This window comes from Aricia agestis, chromosome 5, assembly GCF_905147365.1.
Source record: "Aricia agestis chromosome 5, ilAriAges1.1, whole genome shotgun sequence".
Taxonomy (NCBI): Eukaryota; Metazoa; Arthropoda; class Insecta; order Lepidoptera; family Lycaenidae; genus Aricia; species Aricia agestis.
This window is the reverse complement of record NC_056410.1, coordinates 5994753-6017635: the sequence shown is the minus strand read 5'-3', so window position 1 is coordinate 6017635 and position 22883 is coordinate 5994753. Positions and strand designations below refer to the sequence as shown.

The following is a 22883-nucleotide window of genomic DNA, read 5'->3' as shown; positions in this document are numbered from 1 at the left end:
ATTCATCATGTCAGTGTTCCTCACTCCTCATGTCTAATTTTATCGTTATATCAAGTGGTAATACCGACAGTATATATTATAAGTCTATGGGTAATACTATATTTTAAGAGTTTTAATCACGCAAGTTTTCATACAAAAACGTCATTTTTGATCGGACGATTAGATTATCTTTTAAGGCTAGTCGTCCGGTAATCGGATGAATTATTTTTTTTAATCATCCGGTAATCGGACGACTAAGATTTATTTTATTCATCCGATTACCGGACGACTAGCAACAGCCTAATAATAATATTATGTATCCCACCAAAAACATTCCATGTATGGTCCGGAGGTATGGTCATCTAGATTCTAAATACAAAAATATAAATTTTTAAATTTAAATTAAGTAAGTATATAATATTTTTTCACTTATTTTCTTTTTTTGGAATATAAGCAACGATATGAATAAAAAAATTATAGTAGGTATATTTAATTATTTTGATACTTAACTGAACTGACAGAAATGCAGGTGTTTTATTGTTTAATATACCTCACTAGCTTTCCGCCCGCGGCTCCGCCCGCGTGGATATCGATTATATCGCGCTTCAAAATGAAACGTACTTATTTTCGTGAGGGATATAACTCACACGCCACGTACTGGCGCCGTTGTAGTACATGCTATGTATCAGAGATGAAGCTGTATGTGTAAAATGATTTTCCCTGTTTTCCTGCTTTTCTCTTGAAGTTTTTTTTGATTTTTTTTTCTATAGACCTCACGGAGCCCGAGACCTTTCCAACGAATGCAAAACCGTGGAAATCGGTTCGTGCGTTCTGGAGTTATAGCGTCAGGAAAACCTTACTTATTTTTATATTATACTAGCTGTCACGGCAAACGTTGTTTTCCTATAAAATGATTTTCCCTGTTTTCCTGCTTTTCTGTTGAAGTTTTTTATAATTTTTTATTCTATAGACCTCACGGAGCCCGAAATCTTTCTAAGTTCTTTCTGGAGTTATAGCGTCAGGAAGGAACCCGAGATATTAGATTTATCCAAAAATTATTACATACAGTAACATAATATCTTTTAAGATATTATGTTACTGTATGTAATAATTTTTGGATGTAATTAAACATTTATTTGAGCTCATTTCTTTTTTGGGTTCCGTACCCAAAGGGTAAAAACGGGACCCTATTACTAAGACTTCTATGTCTGTCCGTCTGTCTGTCCATCTGACCGTATGACCGTCTGTCTGTCTCCAGTCTGTAACTCAGTAACCGCTATAACTAGACTTCTGACATTTTCACAGGCTGTGTATTTCTGTTGCCGCTATAACTAAACAACAAATACTTAAAATAGTTTTTATTATTCGTAGCTTAAAATAAAATAAAATTAATATTTAAGGGGGGCTCCCATACAACAAACGTAATTTTTTTAGCCTTTTTTGCTCGTAATCATTAATGGCAACAGCTAGGCACTTGAAATTTTCACAAAGGCCTTAGTTATAAGTCTACTTTGATAATTAATAATAATATTTAAATAAAATAAAAGATTGAGGGGGGCTCCCATACAAAAAACACAATTTTTGACCTATTATAATGCTGCTAGTAGATGATTTATACAGTATTTTCAGAGCGAAGTAACCACTCCTCAAATAGTGCCTGGGACAGGATTTAAGTGTTCGTATGGTTGCCACTTGCCCAAGCACATACGACATTCTCGCAACATAGGAACAGTCCAGAGGAAAGAACTAGTCAATACATCTGGGACCAACGGCAAAAACGGGTCCCTATTACTGAGACTTTGATGTCTGAATAATATTATTAATTAATCCCAAATAACAAACGTGAACCTTTTTGACTTTTTTTCTCAAAATCAATAATGGCTAAAGGTAGGCACTTAAAATACTCAGAAAGGCTTCTCTTTTGAGAAGCCACTGCTTAACCCATCATTTTCTTTCGACACTTTTTTTTGCTGTTAAGTATAGCTTGGTTATAGCTATGATAATAGCGACACAAGCCTTTTTTTCTCCATTCTGCAAAATATGTACACGTCTGCTCCTTGAAACTGTTTATCTCTGACTGAGATGCCAGATTGATGGTAAATTGACAATCCGGATTGATCGTAGAAACATCGTGATACGGTCTATCCATTTACCATCAATCCCGATTGTAACGAGATTGATGAAAATTTGACCGTGTAACCTACGAATATGAGTTTTACGCTCTAGGCACTCCACTACTTAACTCTACTATTTTACTATTACTGAGGCCCTAGCCAAATTTACTTCGCCTTATTACGAAGAGACTAGTAGATTCTTTAACGCCAATGCAATACAGAACATTTTGCCCTAGCCAACAACCGGCGAACTTACGTTTCGGTGATTCCATAACGATTTTCTCTTTACCTTCGTTTGCCCCAAAATTGTCTTTGGTTTTGTTGTCCTGTCAAATGTCAACTGTCAAATTTCAACTGTCAAATGTCAACTGTCAGTATGAGTCGTGTTCATTTCGTTTTTTAAATGTCAATGTCAGTGTTAGTGTCAGTGTCATGTTCTAAAATCTGACAGAAATTGAATGGTATTTTAAAACATGACACACTGACACTTATTTTTAACTTTGCGCATGCGTAATGTGCATTGAAAACGAAACGAACACGACTATGGTCTCGGCTATAGACTTTATGACAAGGGTTTTAGGATCACTTTCGCCATAACTCAGAGGTAAAATAACTTTGAAATGAGTTTGTTATGCCGCCAACTCAGACCGCGAATTTATTCCAATGTGAACGAGAAGTTTTTCGTGTTTTTTCTTCTTGTTAATTTATTTTCGATAGAAATTAAAATGAATAGGTGCAGAACAAGTAACGAACAGTATATATATTTAATAGAATACATGGAGACGTAGGTAAGTAAATTTCACAATTGTAGTTAAGTACTACATTGATGCCTACGATGATGTTGAAAACTTATATTTTCATAAATATTTTGCTTAAATGGTTTAGTGGTAGTGATAAACTTACTATGTATCAATATTCAATTGTACACTTACGAAAGGATCAAGCTAATGGCATGAGGTATTAAGAGATAATAAAAGGTTTGTGATTTCAGTCTAGGTCCTTCAGACTAACCCTGAGGCATGATCCCTGTGCAATGGGCAAACCAAAAACTTAATATTATCTTCATGTGTAGGAATGTGGTGCATACTAGATGATACTAGTTAGTAGTTCATAATATTTGTTGCTTAAATACTGAAAACCTTTATTCTATTAAATGTATTGCAGTAATGGAGATTTATTCAGACCCGTTGGTGGTGCCCAAGGGCGCCTTCGATCTGAAAGGCTATGGGACACCCTGACCCATAGCCTTAATGCCATAGGCAATGGCTCAACAAAAACAACCGAAAAGTGGAAAAAAGTAAGTTTTAAATATAGGTTTTTAAAATGTTATAAGTAGATTTTATGCAAGTTTAAGTATTTTATTTCAATGAGAAGGTATGTAAGTATTCATTTGGTAAAATATTTTATACATTTGATCATTTGTAAGTAGGTAAATGTTTGATAATATGAACCAATAATAATTTGTATAAATTCCTTCATAATACTAGAATCCTTAGTATTTTTTACATTGCAAATAAATCAGTTACAAAGCAGTATACATACTGCTTTTTTTCACTACAGTGAAAGTAATTCAATTGTTAATTTGCAAGGTTTTATTTCAAAGTATTTTAAAACAAATTTAGAAACAAAGTAATTTGAAATCTTGATTAAAGCTTTGTACCTTAAATGTAGCTGGGGGTTAGGTATTACAAAGCTTTTTAAAAAAACAAACTCAATTCCATGTAAGTAATAATTGTAATTTTTATTTCATCACAGACTTTCATGATATTTTTTTTTCATCAGAATACATCATTTACTTAATAATATTATAATATATTTAGTCATAATATTAATCTTTAATCTTTTATTAAAGAAGAATTGTTTCTTAAGTTTTAGATTGGTTTTAAGTTAATACAAATAAAGAATTTCTTACTCTATACTACTTCTTGATAAGAGAGAAATAAATGTTTTTCAAAGTTATAATTAAAAAAAAACATATTTCATTTTTCATAGGTTTGGGCGAATCTAAAGTCAAAAACTAAGAAGAAGGGGCTTAGAATCCGCCTAGCTGCCAATGGCACAGGCGGTGGGCCACATGATGGTCAGTCGCTGTCGGCACTTGATCTCAGAGTGCTGGCTATCATGGGCCCACTGGCTGTCCAAGGCCAAGAGGCTGTCCAAGAGCTGGGTTTTACCGTAAGTGATTAAAATATTAATTTGTTTCTATAATAAATTACTTTAAAGGGATAATATTATGTTATGTATGGTCAATGTATGAAAATATTTTCATTGATAAAACTTTTTCATTTATTTTTTTCCAGAACATTAATCTCATTGAAAGACCTGTAGACATCCAGGCAGAGCCAGCCAACATAGAGCAAATTTTTGTAAATGGTATGTGTTTTTGTTAACTAATTTTATCAATACAATTAAACCCAATGAAACTATTTATCTTTTATAATACTTTCATACACTGTTTATTTTTTTGCAGAATACTCCCACCACCATCACCACAATCACCACAGATGATGTCGACGGAAGACATACAATATAATATAATAGAGCCTACTAATCCAAGACCATCTACATCCACGGGGAGGCCCGCCGATGTAGGCGGTCCTAGATTAGTACCATCAGCACCTGCGGAAATAACATATACTTCCCGTCATTTGTCTGCCACGCCTGTTGCGGTCCCGCCGGAGACAAGGGTTGACACCCTTTGAAAGGGCCGCAAACGATTTTATGTCAGTTGAGCGTTTGCGCCTGGAAGTTGAGGAGAAACGGGCTGCTCAACTAATGGAATTTGAAGAAAGGAGAGCCCATCAAATGTTAGAGCTCCAACAAATGCATCTTAAGCTGCATTATGAACGGGAGTTACGGCAGTTAGAGGTGCAGCAACGCCAAGCTGAAGCCTTCAGTGCTGCTGTAGGTGTAGCCAACGAATTTGTTGGGGTAGCTAAAGATTTTTTAGAGTATCTAAAACAAGGTGTAATACGCAACCTATTAATTTCGAATAAATTGTTTTAGTATTACTACCTGTTTTTATTTAATTCTTTTTTGGTTTTTGTTTGTTATTTGTTGATTATTGGATACATAAGTGAAGTACATACTTATTTATCCAAATATACTATTTTAATTGAAAATACTAAACATTTATTAGGTCAATCTAATCTAATTAAAATCTAATTTTAATATGAAGCAATTTAAATAATAAATAATATTTTTTTGTCAGGCAGCATAAGACTGATTAAGTGATTACTGAAAGTTTAGTTTACTTTATTTAATAATAATATATTAACATCTTATATATAAAGGGGATTGCCCACTTTCTATAGACACTTTGGCCATTTGTGAACAGTTCATTATGCTAATAATGTAATATGAATTAAATACTTTAGATCAGTAAAAAGCAAAATATAAACCTAGTTTTGTATCAGACTTTATATTTAGATTTCTATGTGTTATTGGAAAAGGTAAATAATCAAATAAAACAACATATTTTTAATAAATATTTTATTACTCTGTTTCATAAGTAAGTAATACTTGATCAAGAAACTGGGCAGGGGGATCAATATGATCTTGATGCCTTGCCCAGCCTAAAGACCATAAAATAGTCATAATATGAGCGCAGCGAAAGCGCAACAAAAGTTGCAAAGTCCTGAATGTGTTCTGCATTAAAACTATGAATCGGTTGCTGGATATTACTAAGTACCTCCCAATTATCATTATATAAATGGAAGGAACAAATCCTACAGTTTTGTGGTACATAAAAATAATCAGTGAATAATTTTATTCTCAGCCACTTAGGAGCAGCCAGTCTTTGGGTTGAATGACAATCAGGATAAAAACAAAACTGTTGAGAACCTGAAGCTCTAGTGTACATTGGCAAGATTATACTGGGTTGGTTATTGTTGGGATGTCTTACTTCAGTGAAACAAGTAGCAGCTCGGTCAATTCTTTGCCAGCATGGATGACAGATTTTATCAGATCCATGTACTTAACTGTAAAGAAAAAATCAATATCAAAAGTCTTGAAAAGCTAGTTTGTTTGTATTTCACTATTATAATTCACAATACTGCACATTTATTTAGCCTCAGATTCAAAAGTTGTGGGACAAATCATAAAATAAATGGAGTCCGACCATACACAAAACTGACCACTAGACTGATTTTGATAAAATCTGAAACTGTTTTAGAGCTGTTTAAATGGATTTTGACACTTGAAACGTGCACAAAACTGAAACTCCGAACTTGAATAAAGAACTCAAGACCAACATGTGAATTACAATACCTAAGTACCTATAGTAAAATTACTTAAGTAAGTACATTTTCTTTTTCTTACCTTAATTTGGAGAGGTATTTCGTTGGTTCCCTTTAAAATATTTGCCCTGCGCAAATCCATACACAAACTTGTGTAGGAGGCTTTGTCAAGACGGAAATTTTGTGTGAATAGAAGTTCCGGCATGTCTTCTATTCTCTCTAATTGCCGTCTTAGCAAAAGCCTCCTCCTGCGCCTGTCCGATATGGTGTGGTGGTGCGCGGTCCACAGCAAGCGTAATGCATGCATATTAATTAGTACTTGAGTATGTTTTTAACAAGAAGTAAGAACCATTGATCGGCAGCCACACACAATTTACAGCTGAATGCACGCCATTTTGTTCTTCAACGCGATAACACCGCCTTTTTAACAATCGTTTGTGACGAAAAAGAAAAGATACGAAAACGCTAGCGATTAGTGGCATTTGTGTGTGTTGTCTAGGACTTTCTATACAAAAAGCTAAGGGGCACTTCTTTATCGCAATAAAGAAGATGAACAGTGATATCGCTTTCGTCCAACTTGTAATTTGGCTACCAATGGTGTACACGATTACGACAAGAGACTCATGATAACGAACGCTTATGTCATTTCCATACATTTTTGGTTGACGATTCTATAACGAAGCGATCAAGAATTCATTTTGGCTAAGGCCTCTGAGGCCCTAGCCAAATTTACTTCGCCTTATTACGAAGAGACTAGTAGATTCTTTAACGCCAATGCAATACAGAACATTTTGCCCTAGCCAACAACCGGCGAACTTACGTTTCGGTGATTCCATAACGATTTTCTCTTTACCTTCGTTTGCCCCAAAATTGTCTTTGGTTTTGTTGTCCTGTCAAATGTCAACTGTCAAATTTCAACTGTCAAATGTCAACTGTCAGTATGAGTCGTGTTCATTTCGTTTTTTAAATGTCAATGTCAGTGTTAGTGTCAGTGTCATGTTCTAAAATCTGACAGAAATTGAATGGTATTTTAAAACATGACACACTGACACTTATTTTTAACTTTGCGCATGCGTAATGTGCATTGAAAACGAAACGAACACGACTATGGTCTCGGCTATAGACTTTATGACAAGGGTTTTAGGATCACTTTCGCCATAACTCAGAGGTAAAATAACTTTGAAATGAGTTTGTTATGCCGCCAACTCAGACCGCGAATTTATTCCAATGTGAACGAGAAGTTTTTCGTGTTTTTTCTTCTTGTTAATTTATTTTCGATAGAAATTAAAATGAATAGGTGCAGAACAAGTAACGAACAGTATATATATTTAATAGAATACATGGAGACGTAGGTAAGTAAATTTCACAATTGTAGTTAAGTACTACATTGATGCCTACGATGATGTTGAAAACTTATATTTTCATAAATATTTTGCTTAAATGGTTTAGTGGTAGTGATAAACTTACTATGTATCAATATTCAATTGTACACTTACGAAAGGATCAAGCTAATGGCATGAGGTATTAAGAGATAATAAAAGGTTTGTGATTTCAGTCTAGGTCCTTCAGACTAACCCTGAGGCATGATCCCTGTGCAATGGGCAAACCAAAAACTTAATATTATCTTCATGTGTAGGAATGTGGTGCATACTAGATGATACTAGTTAGTAGTTCATAATATTTGTTGCTTAAATACTGAAAACCTTTATTCTATTAAATGTATTGCAGTAATGGAGATTTATTCAGACCCGTTGGTGGTGCCCAAGGGCGCCTTCGATCTGAAAGGCTATGGGACACCCTGACCCATAGCCTTAATGCCATAGGCAATGGCTCAACAAAAACAACCGAAAAGTGGAAAAAAGTAAGTTTTAAATATAGGTTTTTAAAATGTTATAAGTAGATTTTATGCAAGTTTAAGTATTTTATTTCAATGAGAAGGTATGTAAGTATTCATTTGGTAAAATATTTTATACATTTGATCATTTGTAAGTAGGTAAATGTTTGATAATATGAACCAATAATAATTTGTATAAATTCCTTCATAATACTAGAATCCTTAGTATTTTTTACATTGCAAATAAATCAGTTACAAAGCAGTATACATACTGCTTTTTTTCACTACAGTGAAAGTAATTCAATTGTTAATTTGCAAGGTTTTATTTCAAAGTATTTTAAAACAAATTTAGAAACAAAGTAATTTGAAATCTTGATTAAAGCTTTGTACCTTAAATGTAGCTGGGGGTTAGGTATTACAAAGCTTTTTAAAAAAACAAACTCAATTCCATGTAAGTAATAATTGTAATTTTTATTTCATCACAGACTTTCATGATATTTTTTTTTCATCAGAATACATCATTTACTTAATAATATTATAATATATTTAGTCATAATATTAATCTTTAATCTTTTATTAAAGAAGAATTGTTTCTTAAGTTTTAGATTGGTTTTAAGTTAATACAAATAAAGAATTTCTTACTCTATACTACTTCTTGATAAGAGAGAAATAAATGTTTTTCAAAGTTATAATTAAAAAAAAACATATTTCATTTTTCATAGGTTTGGGCGAATCTAAAGTCAAAAACTAAGAAGAAGGGGCTTAGAATCCGCCTAGCTGCCAATGGCACAGGCGGTGGGCCACATGATGGTCAGTCGCTGTCGGCACTTGATCTCAGAGTGCTGGCTATCATGGGCCCACTGGCTGTCCAAGGCCAAGAGGCTGTCCAAGAGCTGGGTTTTACCGTAAGTGATTAAAATATTAATTTGTTTCTATAATAAATTACTTTAAAGGGATAATATTATGTTATGTATGGTCAATGTATGAAAATATTTTCATTGATAAAACTTTTTCATTTATTTTTTTCCAGAACATTAATCTCATTGAAAGACCTGTAGACATCCAGGCAGAGCCAGCCAACATAGAGCAAATTTTTGTAAATGGTATGTGTTTTTGTTAACTAATTTTATCAATACAATTAAACCCAATGAAACTATTTATCTTTTATAATACTTTCATACACTGTTTATTTTTTTGCAGAATACTCCCACCACCATCACCACAATCACCACAGATGATGTCGACGGAAGACATACAATATAATATAATAGAGCCTACTAATCCAAGACCATCTACATCCACGGGGAGGCCCGCCGATGTAGGCGGTCCTAGATTAGTACCATCAGCACCTGCGGAAATAACATATACTTCCCGTCATTTGTCTGCCACGCCTGTTGCGGTCCCGCCGGAGACAAGGGTTGACACCCTTTGAAAGGGCCGCAAACGATTTTATGTCAGTTGAGCGTTTGCGCCTGGAAGTTGAGGAGAAACGGGCTGCTCAACTAATGGAATTTGAAGAAAGGAGAGCCCATCAAATGTTAGAGCTCCAACAAATGCATCTTAAGCTGCATTATGAACGGGAGTTACGGCAGTTAGAGGTGCAGCAACGCCAAGCTGAAGCCTTCAGTGCTGAGGCCCTAGCCAAATTTACTTCGCCTTATTACGAAGAGACTAGTAGATTCTTTAACGCCAATGCAATACAGAACATTTTGCCCTAGCCAACAACCGGCGAACTTACGTTTCGGTGATTCCATAACGATTTTCTCTTTACCTTCGTTTGCCCCAAAATTGTCTTTGGTTTTGTTGTCCTGTCAAATGTCAACTGTCAAATTTCAACTGTCAAATGTCAACTGTCAGTATGAGTCGTGTTCATTTCGTTTTTTAAATGTCAATGTCAGTGTTAGTGTCAGTGTCATGTTCTAAAATCTGACAGAAATTGAATGGTATTTTAAAACATGACACACTGACACTTATTTTTAACTTTGCGCATGCGTAATGTGCATTGAAAACGAAACGAACACGACTATGGTCTCGGCTATAGACTTTATGACAAGGGTTTTAGGATCACTTTCGCCATAACTCAGAGGTAAAATAACTTTGAAATGAGTTTGTTATGCCGCCAACTCAGACCGCGAATTTATTCCAATGTGAACGAGAAGTTTTTCGTGTTTTTTCTTCTTGTTAATTTATTTTCGATAGAAATTAAAATGAATAGGTGCAGAACAAGTAACGAACAGTATATATATTTAATAGAATACATGGAGACGTAGGTAAGTAAATTTCACAATTGTAGTTAAGTACTACATTGATGCCTACGATGATGTTGAAAACTTATATTTTCATAAATATTTTGCTTAAATGGTTTAGTGGTAGTGATAAACTTACTATGTATCAATATTCAATTGTACACTTACGAAAGGATCAAGCTAATGGCATGAGGTATTAAGAGATAATAAAAGGTTTGTGATTTCAGTCTAGGTCCTTCAGACTAACCCTGAGGCATGATCCCTGTGCAATGGGCAAACCAAAAACTTAATATTATCTTCATGTGTAGGAATGTGGTGCATACTAGATGATACTAGTTAGTAGTTCATAATATTTGTTGCTTAAATACTGAAAACCTTTATTCTATTAAATGTATTGCAGTAATGGAGATTTATTCAGACCCGTTGGTGGTGCCCAAGGGCGCCTTCGATCTGAAAGGCTATGGGACACCCTGACCCATAGCCTTAATGCCATAGGCAATGGCTCAACAAAAACAACCGAAAAGTGGAAAAAAGTAAGTTTTAAATATAGGTTTTTAAAATGTTATAAGTAGATTTTATGCAAGTTTAAGTATTTTATTTCAATGAGAAGGTATGTAAGTATTCATTTGGTAAAATATTTTATACATTTGATCATTTGTAAGTAGGTAAATGTTTGATAATATGAACCAATAATAATTTGTATAAATTCCTTCATAATACTAGAATCCTTAGTATTTTTTACATTGCAAATAAATCAGTTACAAAGCAGTATACATACTGCTTTTTTTCACTACAGTGAAAGTAATTCAATTGTTAATTTGCAAGGTTTTATTTCAAAGTATTTTAAAACAAATTTAGAAACAAAGTAATTTGAAATCTTGATTAAAGCTTTGTACCTTAAATGTAGCTGGGGGTTAGGTATTACAAAGCTTTTTAAAAAAACAAACTCAATTCCATGTAAGTAATAATTGTAATTTTTATTTCATCACAGACTTTCATGATATTTTTTTTTCATCAGAATACATCATTTACTTAATAATATTATAATATATTTAGTCATAATATTAATCTTTAATCTTTTATTAAAGAAGAATTGTTTCTTAAGTTTTAGATTGGTTTTAAGTTAATACAAATAAAGAATTTCTTACTCTATACTACTTCTTGATAAGAGAGAAATAAATGTTTTTCAAAGTTATAATTAAAAAAAAACATATTTCATTTTTCATAGGTTTGGGCGAATCTAAAGTCAAAAACTAAGAAGAAGGGGCTTAGAATCCGCCTAGCTGCCAATGGCACAGGCGGTGGGCCACATGATGGTCAGTCGCTGTCGGCACTTGATCTCAGAGTGCTGGCTATCATGGGCCCACTGGCTGTCCAAGGCCAAGAGGCTGTCCAAGAGCTGGGTTTTACCGTAAGTGATTAAAATATTAATTTGTTTCTATAATAAATTACTTTAAAGGGATAATATTATGTTATGTATGGTCAATGTATGAAAATATTTTCATTGATAAAACTTTTTCATTTATTTTTTTCCAGAACATTAATCTCATTGAAAGACCTGTAGACATCCAGGCAGAGCCAGCCAACATAGAGCAAATTTTTGTAAATGGTATGTGTTTTTGTTAACTAATTTTATCAATACAATTAAACCCAATGAAACTATTTATCTTTTATAATACTTTCATACACTGTTTATTTTTTTGCAGAATACTCCCACCACCATCACCACAATCACCACAGATGATGTCGACGGAAGACATACAATATAATATAATAGAGCCTACTAATCCAAGACCATCTACATCCACGGGGAGGCCCGCCGATGTAGGCGGTCCTAGATTAGTACCATCAGCACCTGCGGAAATAACATATACTTCCCGTCATTTGTCTGCCACGCCTGTTGCGGTCCCGCCGGAGACAAGGGTTGACACCCTTTGAAAGGGCCGCAAACGATTTTATGTCAGTTGAGCGTTTGCGCCTGGAAGTTGAGGAGAAACGGGCTGCTCAACTAATGGAATTTGAAGAAAGGAGAGCCCATCAAATGTTAGAGCTCCAACAAATGCATCTTAAGCTGCATTATGAACGGGAGTTACGGCAGTTAGAGGTGCAGCAACGCCAAGCTGAAGCCTTCAGTGCTGCTGTAGGTGTAGCCAACGAATTTGTTGGGGTAGCTAAAGATTTTTTAGAGTATCTAAAACAAGGTGTAATACGCAACCTATTAATTTCGAATAAATTGTTTTAGTATTACTACCTGTTTTTATTTAATTCTTTTTTGGTTTTTGTTTGTTATTTGTTGATTATTGGATACATAAGTGAAGTACATACTTATTTATCCAAATATACTATTTTAATTGAAAATACTAAACATTTATTAGGTCAATCTAATCTAATTAAAATCTAATTTTAATATGAAGCAATTTAAATAATAAATAATATTTTTTTGTCAGGCAGCATAAGACTGATTAAGTGATTACTGAAAGTTTAGTTTACTTTATTTAATAATAATATATTAACATCTTATATATAAAGGGGATTGCCCACTTTCTATAGACACTTTGGCCATTTGTGAACAGTTCATTATGCTAATAATGTAATATGAATTAAATACTTTAGATCAGTAAAAAGCAAAATATAAACCTAGTTTTGTATCAGACTTTATATTTAGATTTCTATGTGTTATTGGAAAAGGTAAATAATCAAATAAAACAACATATTTTTAATAAATATTTTATTACTCTGTTTCATAAGTAAGTAATACTTGATCAAGAAACTGGGCAGGGGGATCAATATGATCTTGATGCCTTGCCCAGCCTAAAGACCATAAAATAGTCATAATATGAGCGCAGCGAAAGCGCAACAAAAGTTGCAAAGTCCTGAATGTGTTCTGCATTAAAACTATGAATCGGTTGCTGGATATTACTAAGTACCTCCCAATTATCATTATATAAATGGAAGGAACAAATCCTACAGTTTTGTGGTACATAAAAATAATCAGTGAATAATTTTATTCTCAGCCACTTAGGAGCAGCCAGTCTTTGGGTTGAATGACAATCAGGATAAAAACAAAACTGTTGAGAACCTGAAGCTCTAGTGTACATTGGCAAGATTATACTGGGTTGGTTATTGTTGGGATGTCTTACTTCAGTGAAACAAGTAGCAGCTCGGTCAATTCTTTGCCAGCATGGATGACAGATTTTATCAGATCCATGTACTTAACTGTAAAGAAAAAATCAATATCAAAAGTCTTGAAAAGCTAGTTTGTTTGTATTTCACTATTATAATTCACAATACTGCACATTTATTTAGCCTCAGATTCAAAAGTTGTGGGACAAATCATAAAATAAATGGAGTCCGACCATACACAAAACTGACCACTAGACTGATTTTGATAAAATCTGAAACTGTTTTAGAGCTGTTTAAATGGATTTTGACACTTGAAACGTGCACAAAACTGAAACTCCGAACTTGAATAAAGAACTCAAGACCAACATGTGAATTACAATACCTAAGTACCTATAGTAAAATTACTTAAGTAAGTACATTTTCTTTTTCTTACCTTAATTTGGAGAGGTATTTCGTTGGTTCCCTTTAAAATATTTGCCCTGCGCAAATCCATACACAAACTTGTGTAGGAGGCTTTGTCAAGACGGAAATTTTGTGTGAATAGAAGTTCCGGCATGTCTTCTATTCTCTCTAATTGCCGTCTTAGCAAAAGCCTCCTCCTGCGCCTGTCCGATATGGTGTGGTGGTGCGCGGTCCACAGCAAGCGTAATGCATGCATATTAATTAGTACTTGAGTATGTTTTTAACAAGAAGTAAGAACCATTGATCGGCAGCCACACACAATTTACAGCTGAATGCACGCCATTTTGTTCTTCAACGCGATAACACCGCCTTTTTAACAATCGTTTGTGACGAAAAAGAAAAGATACGAAAACGCTAGCGATTAGTGGCATTTGTGTGTGTTGTCTAGGACTTTCTATACAAAAAGCTAAGGGGCACTTCTTTATCGCAATAAAGAAGATGAACAGTGATATCGCTTTCGTCCAACTTGTAATTTGGCTACCAATGGTGTACACGATTACGACAAGAGACTCATGATAACGAACGCTTATGTCATTTCCATACATTTTTGGTTGACGATTCTATAACGAAGCGATCAAGAATTCATTTTGGCTAAGGCCTCTGAGGCCCTAGCCAAATTTACTTCGCCTTATTACGAAGAGACTAGTAGATTCTTTAACGCCAATGCAATACAGAACATTTTGCCCTAGCCAACAACCGGCGAACTTACGTTTCGGTGATTCCATAACGATTTTCTCTTTACCTTCGTTTGCCCCAAAATTGTCTTTGGTTTTGTTGTCCTGTCAAATGTCAACTGTCAAATTTCAACTGTCAAATGTCAACTGTCAGTATGAGTCGTGTTCATTTCGTTTTTTAAATGTCAATGTCAGTGTTAGTGTCAGTGTCATGTTCTAAAATCTGACAGAAATTGAATGGTATTTTAAAACATGACACACTGACACTTATTTTTAACTTTGCGCATGCGTAATGTGCATTGAAAACGAAACGAACACGACTATGGTCTCGGCTATAGACTTTATGACAAGGGTTTTAGGATCACTTTCGCCATAACTCAGAGGTAAAATAACTTTGAAATGAGTTTGTTATGCCGCCAACTCAGACCGCGAATTTATTCCAATGTGAACGAGAAGTTTTTCGTGTTTTTTCTTCTTGTTAATTTATTTTCGATAGAAATTAAAATGAATAGGTGCAGAACAAGTAACGAACAGTATATATATTTAATAGAATACATGGAGACGTAGGTAAGTAAATTTCACAATTGTAGTTAAGTACTACATTGATGCCTACGATGATGTTGAAAACTTATATTTTCATAAATATTTTGCTTAAATGGTTTAGTGGTAGTGATAAACTTACTATGTATCAATATTCAATTGTACACTTACGAAAGGATCAAGCTAATGGCATGAGGTATTAAGAGATAATAAAAGGTTTGTGATTTCAGTCTAGGTCCTTCAGACTAACCCTGAGGCATGATCCCTGTGCAATGGGCAAACCAAAAACTTAATATTATCTTCATGTGTAGGAATGTGGTGCATACTAGATGATACTAGTTAGTAGTTCATAATATTTGTTGCTTAAATACTGAAAACCTTTATTCTATTAAATGTATTGCAGTAATGGAGATTTATTCAGACCCGTTGGTGGTGCCCAAGGGCGCCTTCGATCTGAAAGGCTATGGGACACCCTGACCCATAGCCTTAATGCCATAGGCAATGGCTCAACAAAAACAACCGAAAAGTGGAAAAAAGTAAGTTTTAAATATAGGTTTTTAAAATGTTATAAGTAGATTTTATGCAAGTTTAAGTATTTTATTTCAATGAGAAGGTATGTAAGTATTCATTTGGTAAAATATTTTATACATTTGATCATTTGTAAGTAGGTAAATGTTTGATAATATGAACCAATAATAATTTGTATAAATTCCTTCATAATACTAGAATCCTTAGTATTTTTTACATTGCAAATAAATCAGTTACAAAGCAGTATACATACTGCTTTTTTTCACTACAGTGAAAGTAATTCAATTGTTAATTTGCAAGGTTTTATTTCAAAGTATTTTAAAACAAATTTAGAAACAAAGTAATTTGAAATCTTGATTAAAGCTTTGTACCTTAAATGTAGCTGGGGGTTAGGTATTACAAAGCTTTTTAAAAAAACAAACTCAATTCCATGTAAGTAATAATTGTAATTTTTATTTCATCACAGACTTTCATGATATTTTTTTTTCATCAGAATACATCATTTACTTAATAATATTATAATATATTTAGTCATAATATTAATCTTTAATCTTTTATTAAAGAAGAATTGTTTCTTAAGTTTTAGATTGGTTTTAAGTTAATACAAATAAAGAATTTCTTACTCTATACTACTTCTTGATAAGAGAGAAATAAATGTTTTTCAAAGTTATAATTAAAAAAAAACATATTTCATTTTTCATAGGTTTGGGCGAATCTAAAGTCAAAAACTAAGAAGAAGGGGCTTAGAATCCGCCTAGCTGCCAATGGCACAGGCGGTGGGCCACATGATGGTCAGTCGCTGTCGGCACTTGATCTCAGAGTGCTGGCTATCATGGGCCCACTGGCTGTCCAAGGCCAAGAGGCTGTCCAAGAGCTGGGTTTTACCGTAAGTGATTAAAATATTAATTTGTTTCTATAATAAATTACTTTAAAGGGATAATATTATGTTATGTATGGTCAATGTATGAAAATATTTTCATTGATAAAACTTTTTCATTTATTTTTTTCCAGAACATTAATCTCATTGAAAGACCTGTAGACATCCAGGCAGAGCCAGCCAACATAGAGCAAATTTTTGTAAATGGTATGTGTTTTTGTTAACTAATTTTATCAATACAATTAAACCCAATGAAACTATTTATCTTTTATAATACTTTCATACACTGTTTATTTTTTTGCAGAATACTCCCACCACCATCACCACAATCACCACAGATGATGTCGACGGAAGACATACAATATAATATAATAGAGCCTACTAATCCAAGACCATCTACATCCACGGGGAGGCCCGCCGATGTAGGCGGTCCTAGATTAGTACCATCAGCACCTGCGGAAATAACATATACTTCCCGTCATTTGTCTGCCACGCCTGTTGCGGTCCCGCCGGAGACAAGGGTTGACACCCTTTGAAAGGGCCGCAAACGATTTTATGTCAGTTGAGCGTTTGCGCCTGGAAGTTGAGGAGAAACGGGCTGCTCAACTAATGGAATTTGAAGAAAGGAGAGCCCATCAAATGTTAGAGCTCCAACAAATGCATCTTAAGCTGCATTATGAACGGGAGTTACGGCAGTTAGAGGTGCAGCAACGCCAAGCTGAAGCCTTCAGTGCTGCTGTAGGTGTAGCCAACGAATTTGTTGGGGTAGCTAAAGATTTTTTAGAGTATCTAAAACAAGGTGTAATACGCAACCTATTAATTTCGAATAAATTGTTTTAGTATTACTACCTGTTTTTATTTAATTCTTTTTTGGTTTTTGTTTGTTATTTGTTGATTATTGGATACATAAGTGAAGTACATACTTATTTATCCAAATATACTATTTTAATTGAAAATACTAAACATTTATTAGGTCAATCTAATCTAATTAAAATCTAATTTTAATATGAAGCAATTTAAATAATAAATAATATTTTTTTGTCAGGCAGCATAAGACTGATTAAGTGATTACTGAAAGTTTAGTTTACTTTATTTAATAATAATATATTAACATCTTATATATAAAGGGGATTGCCCACTTTCTATAGACACTTTGGCCATTTGTGAACAGTTCATTATGCTAATAATGTAATATGAATTAAATACTTTAGATCAGTAAAAAGCAAAATATAAACCTAGTTTTGTATCAGACTTTATATTTAGATTTCTATGTGTTATTGGAAAAGGTAAATAATCAAATAAAACAACATATTTTTAATAAATATTTTATTACTCTGTTTCATAAGTAAGTAATACTTGATCAAGAAACTGGGCAGGGGGATCAATATGATCTTGATGCCTTGCCCAGCCTAAAGACCATAAAATAGTCATAATATGAGCGCAGCGAAAGCGCAACAAAAGTTGCAAAGTCCTGAATGTGTTCTGCATTAAAACTATGAATCGGTTGCTGGATATTACTAAGTACCTCCCAATTATCATTATATAAATGGAAGGAACAAATCCTACAGTTTTGTGGTACATAAAAATAATCAGTGAATAATTTTATTCTCAGCCACTTAGGAGCAGCCAGTCTTTGGGTTGAATGACAATCAGGATAAAAACAAAACTGTTGAGAACCTGAAGCTCTAGTGTACATTGGCAAGATTATACTGGGTTGGTTATTGTTGGGATGTCTTACTTCAGTGAAACAAGTAGCAGCTCGGTCAATTCTTTGCCAGCATGGATGACAGATTTTATCAGATCCATGTACTTAACTGTAAAGAAAAAATCAATATCAAAAGTCTTGAAAAGCTAGTTTGTTTGTATTTCACTATTATAATTCACAATACTGCACATTTATTTAGCCTCAGATTCAAAAGTTGTGGGACAAATCATAAAATAAATGGAGTCCGACCATACACAAAACTGACCACTAGACTGATTTTGATAAAATCTGAAACTGTTTTAGAGCTGTTTAAATGGATTTTGACACTTGAAACGTGCACAAAACTGAAACTCCGAACTTGAATAAAGAACTCAAGACCAACATGTGAATTACAATACCTAAGTACCTATAGTAAAATTACTTAAGTAAGTACATTTTCTTTTTCTTACCTTAATTTGGAGAGGTATTTCGTTGGTTCCCTTTAAAATATTTGCCCTGCGCAAATCCATACACAAACTTGTGTAGGAGGCTTTGTCAAGACGGAAATTTTGTGTGAATAGAAGTTCCGGCATGTCTTCTATTCTCTCTAATTGCCGTCTTAGCAAAAGCCTCCTCCTGCGCCTGTCCGATATGGTGTGGTGGTGCGCGGTCCACAGCAAGCGTAATGCATGCATATTAATTAGTACTTGAGTATGTTTTTAACAAGAAGTAAGAACCATTGATCGGCAGCCACACACAATTTACAGCTGAATGCACGCCATTTTGTTCTTCAACGCGATAACACCGCCTTTTTAACAATCGTTTGTGACGAAAAAGAAAAGATACGAAAACGCTAGCGATTAGTGGCATTTGTGTGTGTTGTCTAGGACTTTCTATACAAAAAGCTAAGGGGCACTTCTTTATCGCAATAAAGAAGATGAACAGTGATATCGCTTTCGTCCAACTTGTAATTTGGCTACCAATGGTGTACACGATTACGACAAGAGACTCATGATAACGAACGCTTATGTCATTTCCATACATTTTTGGTTGACGATTCTATAACGAAGCGATCAAGAATTCATTTTGGCTAAGGCCTCTGGTTCTATTGACATGACTTACTGACTGCACAGGCTGAAACCGACTAATATAAAAACGGTGCTGAAAATTTTTACAATTTTGTTTGTTCACTTCTAATTTAATGTGTCATGATAAAAGTGGATAAAAGTAAAACTTTCTATGAAAAAATTTAAGAATTTAAAAGATTACAGTTCATCACGGACGTAAAAAAAATACGGACGGATCGCCATTAAGAAATGAGTGAAGCACCCTTAATAAGCCCAGGCGATCATATGTACACATCTTGCACAAACACTCGTACTGTAATAAGCCGATCGTACCGCCATTACGCAATTAGACTGCATCGCGGTGACACGTCTTTGTCATTCATAAATAAAAATAAATATGCCATCTTGTGTTGTAAAATGGTGCAAGAACAATACAACCTTACACAAAAAACATCAAGGAATAATATTTCATAGGTAAGATAACATATTTTTAAAGTATTTTGATAAAATAATGTAAATATTAATTCAACTTCAACAGGTCAGTAATGTCCATAACAAAGTGGGGAAATTTTCCCCAAACCGGGGAAAATTTTAAATTATTTTTAAATAATCAAATAATTAATTTTATTGTCTTTTATTAGTGTCATGTAAGTATTTAGCATACTATTGACCAGTAATTAGGCAGGAATACAATAATAGGGGTGTAGACAGTAAACGAAATCTAATACAAATTATTGTTTTTTTGAGAGTTTGTATTATAGAATTACCGAAAATGGACATATTTTACTTAATAACTTTATAATATTTTTTATATTTAATAAGTGATTTTTTTAATTGAAATAAGAGTGTATTTATTTTTATACATATTTTTAGGTGTAACAAAATACTTATGTACTATCAGAGAAGTTGATTCCTATGCAGATCGGGGACATAAGTAGTTTGGTTGCGTTGCGTTGGTTGCGTCAAACCCAGCCGACAGATCACAATTAACATTGAATTGACATAAGTATTCGACCAAATAACGTTGGTCTGTCAATTGCATAGGAATCAACTTCCTTGATGGTACATCTGTAAAATAAATATATTTCCTAAAAATAGTCTACACCCCTATTAATTTCTTAATTTACAAAAGTGGATATAATTGTTGTTTGACGACCTCTGTGGCTCAGTGGGTGGGCTGTCGGTAGCTCAAGCCGGGGGTCGCGGGTTCGAATCCTGCCGACGGAACAAAAAGTTTTCAAAGTTCCTGGGTCATGAGTGTGTATTAAATATGTGTATCATATAATAAAAATCTTAAATATATGTATAGTATAACAGTATTAAATATATTTCCGTTGTCTGGTACCCGTAACACAAGTCCTTCAGGTACTTAGCACGGGGTCAGACTGACGTGGTGTGAAGCGTCCATAGATAAAATTGTTGTCTTAGATTTCCTTCAGTAGTAGGGGAGGGAAGGTGCTATTGGTGTAGTCACCCGAGCGTCATTGAGACCTAGTAGAAATGAAAATATTGAATGGACCTCTGGACCAGGAATAAATTTAACACCATGTTAGGTGATTTGATTTGACGTTAGCGCATGGTAGAACTCTCGATAGCTCTAAAAGGCCGTTAACTGATTTAACAAGCCATTATTTATTTAACATTACTTGATTTTTTGATGAAACGGGTTACGGGACTTAAGTATCTTATATCTTTTCGTATACAGGTTTCTTATATAGGTTTCGGGGGCGATAAATCTGTCTAGCTAGGAATTATTTTTAGAAAATGTCATTTTATTCGTGTTTTATTGAATACCGAGCAAAGCTCGGTCAAATAGCTAGTAATAATTTTATTATTGTAAATGTTTGTACATAATCATTATTACTAATAATGTTATGTAAATAATATACTTCTCTGTACGTAATATGTGTTTTTTTTCTATCTATAGTGTCATAAAAATAATATTTTCATTATGACATCTTTAACAACCGCTTACATTTCTGAAGCGAAAAAAACATAAAAATATGTTTAAGTATAAAAAATACATTTAACTTGTCTGAGTTTACAAAAAAAAGTAGGGAAATTTTACAAATTTATGATTTATATGGCAACCCTCATATCACGCACACGTCCTACACGGTCGGCCATAACTAGGCTTCACTCGTGATTAGAGAAGGTTACGTCCGTACTTTTTTTACGTCCGTGCAGTTCATATTGTTTTACGAAAATTTTATTTTAACGCTTATTAGGTACTTGATTCTGCAGGTAATGGTTTTTTCAACTCTAGACATATTTATATTTAAAAAATATATAAGCTCATCTTGGCGGGGGCACTGCACTCCCGTGAAGTCCCGTGCTCTGTGAGTAATTTGTATTCTGTGCTCTCGTGCCCCCAGATAAGACTGTAGATTGACTTTTGTCGAGAATGTGAAAGAATGATGTTTTGTTTTTGTATTATTTGCCTAAAATTCTGCCGTGCAGACACTAAAGCGCAGTAAGTGCAAAATCATGATTCGGAGAAAACCGCATTTAAAGTTTTAAAACGTAAAAAAATATATTAAAATGTATTTGTTTTATTCTTTGTCAACTTTATCTAAAAGGGAATAACGTAAACTTAATCCTAGACGTAAAGAATGCCCTGAAAACCCCATGAATAATTTATTACAGACATTAATATTTTTGGGGCCCCTTTACTGCACAGAAAAAAACCGAGAATTACAGTAAAAAAGGTGCATTACTGCACTTTAGCTAGTTTTGTGTTCTGGAACATAAAAGAAGTAGTGCATACAAATGAAACAGCATAATAATTTAATTATGAAAATTTTATTATTAATAATCAAATACAATGATATTGATCAAATAGGATGCGTTTTTCATTTGAACTTCGTTTCTAAGCTAAAATTTATTAAAAAATCTGAATCACCATGCAGTAATAATCATTTTAATAAAATATCAAAATACGATTTATAATAGCCTGCAAGTACTTATATCTTTTTGTAATATATACAACTCTTTCAAAGAATACTATACAAATACTGCATTTTAGTAAGTAGTATAGATTATATCAATATAGCAATTAACTTTTTAAAATGCAGTATTAGGTATACCTGAATTTACTGCATTTTAATTAGTAATCACTAGTACTGATTAAATGCAGTAAAAACTGTTTGTATGGAGTTAACATATACTGCGTTTTAATTAGGTTTTCACGTGCTTACTTCCATTTAACGTAGGATAATGTGAGTAAGCCAGAAATAAAGAGGAAAAAAATGTAGATTTAGAATATATCAAAAACGGAAAATCACAAAAATGCTTAGTGTCTGCACGGCAGAATTGTGTTAAATGGGGTTTTTAATGTGTAATATTGGTAGGATATTAACCATTAGATATTCGTTATCATGCACAAGTGTAGGAAAGTGATGCAATGTCCAGAAACGAACTATTTTGTGTTCCCTCCAAAACTCCATCGAAAGATTCAGTAAAGCGTCTACCACTTTACTGAATCGACCGACTTGACTCTTTGACTGTATTGACATTT

General features: G+C 33.7%; 4 protein-coding genes across 4 annotated transcripts; all 4 read left to right on the top strand.

Moving 5' to 3' along the window:
• Nucleotides 1–2864: 2864 nt before the first annotated feature.
• LOC121727088 lies at nt 2865–4745 on the top strand. Its single transcript, XM_042114764.1, has 5 exons — nt 2865–2877; nt 3258–3390; nt 4086–4268; nt 4394–4466; nt 4564–4745. The coding sequence occupies exons 1-5, from the start codon at nt 2870–2872 to the stop codon at nt 4599–4601; spliced, it is 435 nt and encodes a 144-aa protein (XP_041970698.1). The 5' UTR covers nt 2865–2869; the 3' UTR covers nt 4602–4745.
• Nucleotides 4746–7666: 2921 nt separating this feature from the next.
• LOC121727118 lies at nt 7667–9547 on the top strand. Its single transcript, XM_042114797.1, has 5 exons — nt 7667–7679; nt 8060–8192; nt 8888–9070; nt 9196–9268; nt 9366–9547. The coding sequence occupies exons 1-5, from the start codon at nt 7672–7674 to the stop codon at nt 9401–9403; spliced, it is 435 nt and encodes a 144-aa protein (XP_041970731.1). The 5' UTR covers nt 7667–7671; the 3' UTR covers nt 9404–9547.
• An 871-nt stretch (nt 9548–10418) lies between these two features.
• LOC121727095 lies at nt 10419–12299 on the top strand. The gene is made up of 5 exons (XM_042114771.1): nt 10419–10431; nt 10812–10944; nt 11640–11822; nt 11948–12020; nt 12118–12299. Exons 1-5 carry the CDS (start codon nt 10424–10426, stop codon nt 12153–12155), a joined length of 435 nt encoding a protein of 144 aa, XP_041970705.1. The 5' UTR covers nt 10419–10423; the 3' UTR covers nt 12156–12299.
• A 2921-nt stretch (nt 12300–15220) lies between these two features.
• LOC121727097 lies at nt 15221–17101 on the top strand. The gene is made up of 5 exons (XM_042114774.1): nt 15221–15233; nt 15614–15746; nt 16442–16624; nt 16750–16822; nt 16920–17101. Exons 1-5 carry the CDS (start codon nt 15226–15228, stop codon nt 16955–16957), a joined length of 435 nt encoding a protein of 144 aa, XP_041970708.1. The 5' UTR covers nt 15221–15225; the 3' UTR covers nt 16958–17101.
• The last annotated feature ends 5782 nt before the right edge of the window (nt 17102–22883 follow it).